We start from the raw sequence: 10,970 nt of genomic DNA, 5'->3' as shown, positions 1-10,970 counted from the left end.
ATACAATTTGACAGATTATTTTTGACTACGTGGACCAGCTTTATCCGCCACGGCGGCAATCCCGACTTCACTTGGACGAAAGTACCCGTAAGGAGTTGTTTTTATTACCTTTTGAGGATGTTTGATGTTTTCCTTAGATCATCTGTTATGTGGGGCCACTTTGGAGCATCAGCCTTTGGTAGACAAGATGTGATTTGAGCTCCATGGTGTGGCTGAGTTTAAGGCGTAGGTATACTTATATATGAAATTACGTATGTACCCCTCATTAGATATTTATTTGAATTTTTTTGGGTCCAACTTTGATTAATCTATCTTGGATCTAAGTTGTTTCGATTTCCATTGTTAAAATAATTTAATTATGTTAGATTATAAGTTTCGGGTTTAGATTTAAATAAATATTTTTATTAACTCATATTGAGTTAAATATAAAATAAACTAATTAAATATTAGAGTCGTATTAAAAATCGAATTAAAATAGATTTCAATCTAAATAAGAATAAGATTATAAATGAACAAACGTTTAATGAACTAAATGTGAATTGTTTGGATATTGTTAGTATATGCTTGTTTATTAAACTAAACAAAAGAGTTCAAATAAATAAATGTGTTCGTTTTATAAACAAACAAGTTTAAACAAATATATGTTCGATTCATTTATGTTCACGAATAAATTTATTTTTAAATTTATTTATTAGTTTAATAATAAACTCGTTTATTAATTTATTTATTCACATTTGATGTTTTCTATAAAAGATACTAAAAATACATGTATTTGTGTTATTTTTATAATACAATTATTAATATTTATGTTTGATTATTATTTTATATCTAAAAAATTAGAATTATGTTCATTTATGGTTTATCTATATATTATTCATGAATTGATTTTTTATTATTTGTGAACATATTCTATTATATTTTCTTGAACTTATTCGTAGACATTAAATAAATAAACATGAATCTAAACAATTTTAAATAAATGAACATTAATCAAACAAAAATCAACTTACGTGTGTAAATTTACGTATACTGGGACTCAAACCTAATACACTAAAAATATGTAAGCCTCTTTCATATATATATATATATATATGTGTGTGTGTGAGAGAGAGAGAGCTTCATTAAGCCAAAGCCTTATATTTTTAATAGGTAAACTACACATTTAATCATCCAACTTTCATTGTATTTTTATTTTGATAAATAAAATTTAAAAATTTCTGATATTGTCACAAACTTTCAAAAAAAAATTATATAGCCATATAGGACACATAGGCATTAGTTGTGTAACAATAGCACCAAAATGTTTTATTTTGAGCATTTTTTCCAATGAAATCAACTTAATATTTTAATTTTTTTTTCGATGTAAAATCCTTCTTCATTATCATTTGACCATTACCGACCGATAACTACGACGTAATTCATACCAATTATCGAAATATTTCCATTTCTTTTCTATATCTTCTTCTTATTTTTTTTTATTTTAAAATCACCATAAAATTGATAAACGTAAATTAAAGTTTTGATCTTTATATATTGTGCGTGGTGGTCATTGACAGAAATGAAATAAATGAAATTAAATATTACATGATTGATGATTATTTATTTCTTTGATACTTTCATTATATGTTAATTTCTCTTTGTATTAATAAAATCACTGTAGCTTGTAGGGTATAGATAGAATGCGGATGAGTATAGGTCTATGTTTATGTTATTACAAAGTGCTGTCCTAACATGGGATTCAATTAAAATCAATAAAAATAAGGCATGGAAAAAGTTTTAATTGATTTCCACAAGATTATGTTAAAATTGAATGCAAATTATTTATTTTTAAAAAAAGGATTGGAAAGACAGGTCTGAATCGAGCGAGCTAAAAGTCACGTGGTCGCATGATCATGTGGTCAAGTACTCAACCCTACGGAAGAAATCAACCCATCCACGTGGACCCCACTTTCCCACCTCATCCAATCCAAGCCTCCTGGACCCCACCAAAAATTATTTTAAGAAAATATGCTCGATTTACCGGGAATTAATCTGGCGTGTCGGTGCCGACACTTCCTGCACACCGACACTGTGACCGGGTGTAGCAGGTGATAGGAGGCGGTACCCGGTTACTCAAAAAATAAAATAAAAAATGGACCCGGAAATTCATGCACGGAGATGGAAGGGAATTATTTAACGCGTCGGTGTGCGGGGAATATTGACTCTCGTGATATAACGCCGTGCCCTCCCGTTTTCCGTTTGTCTGCCCGTTGACATTTTTAAATTATAGATTTTTTAAATTTTAAATATGTTGTCGTATTTTAACATTTAAATTATGGATTTATTTTGCTCAAGTGAAAGATAGGTGATGGAGCAATTAATATTTTAAAAGATTGTGTGTGGCATTTTTATATTATATTATAATATATATATACAATAATCATATAAATTATAGATATTAAAACATAACAAACGGTATCAATAAGACATTAAAAAAAAATAACACTAAAATAATATTTTGAATTCTTATATATATATATATATATATATATATATATATATTTCTCAAATTGCTTAAATTTTGATTACTGTATCGACTACCGCTAACTACTGTCGACAGTGATAGATCAAAAATAAACTATTGTTGCAGTTCAACTTGCTTGGGTTTTTTTTTTCACATATGATCCTCCACTTCTAATGTAAAAAGGTTAAATTGGTGAGAGGGTACCAACATGGACAAAGGGTGTCAAATCAACTGTTTTAATGTGTTTATAACAGATTTTCGTGATAAAGATAATTATGCTTGCACTTAAACGACCATTTTATTACAAAATAATTGATCATTTTATAACTCTAATGATGATAAATAAATTTATCCTAACTTTAGTGACTATTAATGTAATTTACTCATCATTTATGTTTGTAAATGACGAACTCATTTATTTTGAGCACACCCATATTATTGTTTTTTTGTGTAAGTATTCATATTATTTGTAAAATAATTTATGTTTTAATTTAAAAAATAAACATAAATTTATTTTAGGCATTCATAATAAAACAAACTGGATAAAAAATATTGCCCACATAATATATTTTTACGTTATTCCATTTAGATTAATTGTAGATCAAATATCAATGGTTATATTAAAAATATATTTTTATTATAATCACGTATTATAATAGATTTAATTTTTATAAGATATAAATTACGTAACACAAAGTAATATAACATATTATATTATAAATTAAAAAAAAAGTTAGGTTTCTGCCTTATTTATTGGAGTTGTGTATGACTATTTTTAACAGGCTTATTCTAAATTTTATCTATGAAATTTTATTGTATAATTATAATTATTGAAACTATACCAAGTGTGATTGTAATTAAAATTTTATCCGTAAAATGTTATATAAAGATTTTTCAGAACGCAAACATTTTAAATTATTAACACTTACACTTATTTATGTTTAGTAGAATCATATTTTGGTTATTGAATGGAAAAAATGTAATTTATACTTTCAAATATGTCAAGATCCCGTAACATGCTGTGACGTGGAGAGAAATAGACAACAATATATGACGATGCCACGTGGATACAGGTGTTTTATTCTCGACGGCGACGTGGGCATTCATGCTAAATATGGTGCCACCACCGTTACACTCGGCTGAGAACACGAAGACAATTGAAAGCTATGCTTCCTCTTACATGTGAAAGTTTTTTGAACTAAAATTGTTACATTAAGAGAGAGAACTTCAATTCAAAACATAAAGGAAAGAAAATATTTTCAAATGCAAATAATAATAAAAAATAATTCGATTAATATGATTATTATTATTATAACATTCCAAGAGGATATCCTTTAATTTAAGAGTTTGAAAATCTTAAATAGTATAAATGCGTTACGATGCAAGGTTTAATAAGCTCATAAGTGGAAATACGTATAAATATTGTCTTTGCTAACTTAATTTAGTATATGTCATAGAGTCTATAACATTTGCGTATGAATATTTATTTTACTGGGCTGCAAACGTATTCTGCTTTAATAGGTTTCGTATCTCGGTGAGACATATGATTGCACTTCGTATATACAAGGGATGATTGTTATCTTTAGAGATTATGGGGTATTTGAATGTTCAATGTTAAACGGTTGAGATTCGGGATGACTATACATTTCTCACAGCTTTTATTTTTGCAGTAATCTGTCTTCCTATATTTCTCACTACGTGTTTGATCCATTGTATCCTCAAATCTTTGTATTGTTATTGCAAAACCAATTTACATCTGTTGTTATAATCCCCTACCTGTTCCTCAAGACGTCGTCCATTTTATGGCTACATGTATCATTCCATTCTTCGAATCGATCAGGTGGTATTTCTTGTTGATCCGTCCGTTATGGACGACATCGGTGAGATTGATATCGGCATTTCCCAGATGCTCCTACATAGCATATGATTCAAGCAAACATTAAGGATGTAATGATGCAGCGAGATTCGGAGACGGTCACATGCTTACCTTTGATCGGAAACTAAAGCCTGTTCGCTTGCTCACGACTTCGATATGGATCTTCTCGTTTATAGGGGGCTCCTCAAGCATGAAGTGGAACTCTTCGTTCCAGATGGGATCCCGGGTTCCCTTGATCATCTGAAAACACCGTATTCATAACAGTTGGACCGAACAATGCTAAGCTGAGAAAAGAAGTTCTAACAGAAACTGATGCGACTGAAGATGTTTACCTTTGTCTTTTTTGTTTCTCCTCTGAAAAAAACCATGGCATAAGGGTTGTTGTGGCGTTCACCCTCAACGTCCTCGGCGCCTTGAACCAGAACAGAAAGCAGACCTGCTCCACTATAGACTTCGTTTTCGGAATATCGCCTGTTTAATCCGCTTTCCTTTCTCCAGTGTCCATCTTGTGTCCCATCTAATTTAACGCTGTCTTCTCTAAACGGAGCATATGTCAGCTCGACCACGATTTTCCCTCTTTGCTTCTTATCTTGAGGAACATAACTATCTGTGTGTTTCAGCAAGTCGAGTTTAAATTCCTTTTTCTCATAGGGTGTAAGATGCTTCAAGGGGACAAACTGCACTCCGAGCCGATCATGATTACCGACCTGTAAAATAACAATGCATACAGAGAAAAAAACAACAATTTGAATTGTTATTCAGATAAAAAAGGCACCTTTTGTCTTAGTACACTGGAATCTGAAAATACCTTGTCCCAATCAAAGACTTGTAACTGAAGAACTTGAGATTCTGGGTCCTTCACGATAAGCTTGAACTTCTCGTTCCATTCCGGATTCAAATTCCTCTTCTTGATGGTTGTTTTTTTCGATGGCAGGCTCTCTCCAGTAAGATTTAACTTGACATAAGGGTCCGACGTTCCGAGTAAATCCTTCTTTAAGAGCTTTTGTGCCCGCACAACGTTTACATGTAGTATTCCGACAGGCTTTCTTACAGCAACTCTATAGACAAACCAAATCGAAACCTCAGCCATAGATATAAAACTCTATAGTTTTATAAAAATCAATCGAAAAAGAAAAGAATGTTTAATGACATATATAAAGTACGAACGCGGTTAAAAGTTCTTCATAGGAAAAGAAAGAGTAGATACTAACATATTATGAAATAGAAACTTACGTCGCAGGATCAAGAATCGGAATCTCTAATGTTTTTGGCCAGATGTAGAGGCTCGCGACTTGCTGTTTAATTGTTTTCTGCAGGCAACTCGAACATTTAGCTGGCTCCTCTATGTACAGAGTACAAAGTACATAAGCCCTTATTCCTTTTCTGTATTGAAATTACCAGAACAGTACCTGGACAAACCGATAAAGTCCGGGTATAGCCATAATATCGCCTCCTAGTATATTCATCCCGAAGTCTACATCAGGCTGCAGGCAGGTAGTAAATATCATCGCCGGAAAATGATTGTAGCATTCATCTATACTTAGAAGCAAATATAAACAGACTTTTTAATCTTATCGTTTTCAGTGTTCGAAAAGTTTTACTAACCTTCTCGAGGAGTGACACCGCAACAGTTGCAAAACATGGCAAGGTCGGTACAAGAGGTTTCAAAGTTATCCGTGGTGCTATAAATATTTGTAAATCAACCAACTGCAAAGAATCGTAATCAAACACTCGAAAAAAAAAAGAAAATAGATACATTCTTCTTTCAGTTCTTTCTTTAGACTCTTCTGACCTGAACGGTGATTCGAAACGACAACAGCTTCACCGACAAAACTATGTTGGGATTGCCAACCCATCGAAGTGCTGGTTCCAAGACTAGTTGTTTCTCATTTGTTTCACACACTTTAAGGCCTGAAAATCATTTGCTTGTACTATGATGTGATTTTGGTGAACAAATCAATATCCATTTTCTTTGGAAGAATTCAATCATATTCACAATCATTGGCATCAAATCTCGGACTAGTTCAGTAACAGAGATAGTTGTTTGCTGCTATCTTTGGCATCAAATCTCGTCACAGCGAGTAAAGTTAACAGCAAAAGGAACTTACCATGAATTTCTGGAGGAATAGTTCCCAGGCTTAGATTATCATACTCAATGGCTTCTATTCGATACGTCCCAACGTACTCGGTAAACATGGGTTCGGTAATGCTTTTTATTTGAGCACAAACAGCCTGTAGATTAAAATAGAGCTCTGGGTTTATAACATAATTGGAAATCTCGAAACTGTTTTAAGTCATCGAACTAACCTTATCGAGGTATGGCCACATATCAGTAACAAATTTGTTCAGCCAATCTACCTGCATTGTTATAGTCAATTACCATCAACATGCTGCTTGAATAAAAACAATATTTCTAAAATTCAAATACTTACTCTCTCATAATCGGGACATTTTACCCATAACGGAATATCCGGTAGAATATCGAGCAAAGCATCAGCATCTAGCTCGTAAAGCGACCTAGTAATTGGTTCCTATACCCCCATTTTCCAAATATGAGCATAAAACAGGCATAAATTAGCAGGAAAACACATCACTATCTGCTACACATGCTAGTGTGCAGATTAAACAAAACTATCACAGAAGGAATTCCGTTTTCTAGTTGGGAATTCGCCATCATGTCTGCCATGATTTTTCTGTTTCGAGGTACTTCAACTCTCATCAAATCATACCGAAAACAGAGAAACTCCATTCTATCTTAAGTCGATAATTATTCAACTGCTTGAGCTATATGATAGCAACAGAACAGCTAGAGGCATCGAATAATTCAGCCGCACCATGAACATAATGTCAAAAACTTCAAATACAAAAATGAGTACAACACTATCAAAATATCAACCAAAATCGAAAAGTAGAACACGTGCATACACGATCATAAATCCAATGTTTCAAAGAATTCTGAATTCGCTATCGAGTCTACCATCACTTTAAGATAAAATCTCCCGGTTTATCCGTTTCAACGATCATCGAGTCCTTGGAAAAGTCATACACTCCATCCTATTCCTAAGTTGATAATTCATATTCTTCTTTGTCAACTACCCTATGCATGATATCAATGGAACAGCTAGAGGCATAGATCATTAACCAATTCGGCATTGCATTAACATAATTGACCCAAAATTATTGAAATTAGAACAAGTGCATGCATGATTAAGGAATTCTCCAGAAAGAACATGAATGTTTCTAAAATTAAAGTCCCAGTTTTCTTTAGTCACAATCAGTATATATATATAAAACAATTGAGAAGTTTCTAAAATTAACAAACATTGCAGAAATCAGTGAAGGAAAAGTTTTTGCAGAAAATAGCAAAAAACACCATATTCACCAATGCTTTAAAGAAACCCAGATGAAATCTAAAACCTTAATACAAAATACTAAGAAGCTCTGATGAGTTGTTATCTCTGAAACAAGTAACAGTAAAGCATTAACCTATGAAGAAACTAACAAATACCCAGATTTAACCTCAACAAGACCAAAAAGAAAATGAAGGAAAATATTTCAACTTTGATTAAAAAATCGAAAAAAAAAGGTTTCCCCCATCAAAGACTAATAAGGAAATAATCAACAGATTCCCAGAAAACAATAAACTTTTGCAGGTGAGATGAATTCATTGCTTACCTTTACAGGTTTGGGCTTGGAGTAAATGAAGAGAAAGAATCCAACCAACAGTCCAAAAGAAGTTCCAATCCCAAAGCCAATGATTCCCAGCAAAGTGCTCAAAAATCCCATTTTCCCCCCAGCTCAGATTAGCTTTTTCAACCAATGGAACATGAACAAAAATGGAGCTGGCTTTGAGGAAAAAAGGGGAAAAGAATAAAAATTGTGGAATTTATCGTCTACAAGGAAAATGTTGGTTTAGAAACGTAACAAAGACAACGAGAGAGTCTTTGATACCCTAAATAAAACCGCCAAAACCATAGACACGTTTACGTTGGACAACTCTTACTTTTCTTGGCAAAAAAAATTGAATTTTTGTGAGCTACAATACATACAAATATGATCTGCAATAAATTTCAAATAATATAACTTGGTCAAATTATAATGTTAGTCCAAATACTCTATAATCAATTTGACGTTCGTCTTGTGCTTTAACTTGGCTAAATTTGATCTTATTATTATTAATGTTATGCTCAGTCCAAATCATTAAGTCAAGATGGACTTTTTGCAAATGAAAAATTAGAAAAACAATATTTTGATGAAAATAATTTCACCTTTTAAATTAGATAATAAATTTCAGGTTTATAAGAAATTCTAAATTAGTTGGTTAATGAACTTCCTTTAACATTATAATATTATGTTTGATAAAAATATTATTTATTACTCATATTTTAATACACGAGTTAACAATAAATTAACTTTACGCAATAACATTTAACCATTTACATGGATTAATTTGGACATAATGAATGAATAAATCTTATTTATGTTGAATTTGTATTATTTTTAATTATTTTTTCACTATTTTTTAATTTCAAGTTTAATTATATAATGATGTTCTTGATAGTATAATATAATTTTTTGAAGTCTGAGGTGATTATAATATAGTATATATTCAAAGTTTCTCTTAGTTATTTACAATGCGCACACATATCAAGCAGACACAATTACTCGAACTCAAGACATGAAGAGAAAAAAACATTCCTTTTAACTACTAATGTCATTCAATAGGTTCAACATAAGTGATTTTAATTAAGACAAAAAATTAATATATATTTAAATTGGGAATTAAGAACCGGAGAGTATGATATTTGAGTTAAGAATGACAATATTTTTATTCATTTATTTATCTACATCACCTGAGCGCATGATTGCAATTGCTATATAATGTGTTTTGTGTATGCTTTGTGATGTATACATATGTTGGACTCTGATCTTTTGTGTTGGTTATATGACTTATGATATGAACTTTTTGACACTTTTTATCTGCACAAACACTGATAAATTTGTGTGTAATTTATTTATGCAATGACCTTTGCATGTACCTGAGGTTTGGGATTGTGAAGAAGCAAGTATAGCAGTTCACCATGTATGGCTAACAATTCCGCCCTACACTTGATTCATCCGTTTCGGATGCTAATTTTACCCTCTAATCCTTGCGTTGGCATACATGGAGTTCTAGAGAATCACCCTTCATTTGTTGTGTTGACGTGGGAGTCATAAATGCTGATATACTTCATTTTATTTTTTAATCTAAAAATATTAAAACATGTTATGTGAATAATGGGACCTTAAACCCTAAGTATTCTTTGAACCATTATATTCTATACACTTAGCTTTATTCTTTACCCACCATGAGCAAGATTGAAATGTTCTTCCTTGAGGACAAAAATCACGTAGATTCTTCATGAAACTGTTTAAATGATTGCATATAGTGACAAATTCATAAATATTTTTGAGGTGAACATACATATATTAATATTATAAAATTTTCGTATGAGATTGATAAAATCAATAAAACAAAAAATTAATTGAAGAAAATTTGAATTTTGGAGTTAACACTTGTCCATCCTAACTTTTAACTAAAGGTGGATCAGTCATTGATTGCATATATTTGTTTTGTTTAGAAATAAAGGACGTTGTGATAAAGGGATTTGAGATAAAGTATATTAAGCTATATTCTTTTACGAGAATCGTATACAAAGATATAAACGAATTTGGTAAAGTATTTAGGTAATCACTTGACTATCAGTAAGTTTTTAGTTAGATTATTCAAGTTTAAAATGTGATAAATTGATAAATCAAATTATAAAAAAATACAAAATAATCACTGACATTTAATTTTTGAATTGAAAGTTGATACAACAACTTATAAAATTGACAAAATAATAAATATAGTCTTCAACTTTTATACATCATTTAAATTTTACATATACATATGGTATTAATTATTTTTCATAATTTTTTTTTAAATGTCTTAGAATCATAACCAATTTGATATAAACATGAGGGTTATTTTTTGAGAATCTATATTTAATATATTAATTTGGGTCAAATTTTTGGTCAAGTGAAATTATCCTAAACTATAATCGGGTTGGATTTCGTGTGGAGGGTATAAAATTCCCGGATTGGGTCGGATTGATCGAAACCCAATTCATGCCCATCCCTAAGCCCAAGATACTTCAATGATTAAAGGGAGTATTATTATTCTTAGAGATCTCATGTTCGAGCAACTACATCTACAGAGTGTGTGTTTGTATGGTATATGTGACTTGTTAATGACTAAGAAAAAATTCTAAACAAATATTACCTTATATAATCCCATGAATTATTTAAATAAAAAACACACTCACACAAAGAGGCATTTGGCATAGGCCAACTCTTTTAGTCTCACAAACAAATTAGTTGGTATGTAGGTATGTCACTTTGCATGTTTAAATGACACCATTTACTGTTGTCTCCAACGATACAACAAAATCGGGTGTCAAAAAGTAAGATTCATTGTTTTCGATATATTTAATGTTTCTTTTATGATTTATGTTCAGGTTGATTGTTTTTTAATAATATTATTTTTATATTTAACTATGAATTTTTTTA

General features: G+C 31.0%; 1 protein-coding gene across 2 annotated transcripts; it reads right to left on the bottom strand.

Annotated features, from left to right (window-relative positions):
• Positions 1–4,157: 4,157 nt before the first annotated feature.
• LOC120213241 (synaptotagmin-3-like) lies at positions 4,158–8,264 on the bottom strand. 2 transcript variants are annotated; one of them, XM_039211394.1, is made up of 12 exons: positions 8,055–8,264; positions 6,812–6,910; positions 6,687–6,737; positions 6,488–6,611; positions 6,172–6,290; positions 5,985–6,086; positions 5,789–5,863; positions 5,613–5,689; positions 5,188–5,437; positions 4,712–5,086; positions 4,491–4,619; positions 4,158–4,415 (listed from the first exon to the last, which is right to left on the bottom strand). In XM_039211394.1, exons 1-12 carry the CDS (start codon positions 8,163–8,165, stop codon positions 4,287–4,289), a joined length of 1,641 nt encoding a protein of 546 aa, XP_039067325.1. In that variant the 5' UTR covers positions 8,166–8,264; the 3' UTR covers positions 4,158–4,286. The 2 variants fall into 2 exon arrangements, with proteins under 2 accessions (XP_039067325.1, XP_039067326.1); XM_039211395.1 differs by lacking the exon at positions 8,055–8,264 and having other exon boundaries at positions 6,488–6,631; positions 6,812–6,874.
• Between the last annotated feature and the right edge of the window lie 2,706 nt (positions 8,265–10,970).

This window comes from Hibiscus syriacus, unplaced genomic scaffold (genome assembly GCF_006381635.1).
Source record: "Hibiscus syriacus cultivar Baekdansim isolate YM2019G1 unplaced genomic scaffold, ASM638163v2 tig00110020_pilon, whole genome shotgun sequence".
NCBI lineage: Eukaryota > Viridiplantae > Streptophyta > Magnoliopsida > Malvales > Malvaceae > Hibiscus > Hibiscus syriacus.
The sequence above is the reverse complement of the archived record's forward strand: the minus strand, read 5'-3'. Positions and strand labels throughout refer to the sequence as shown.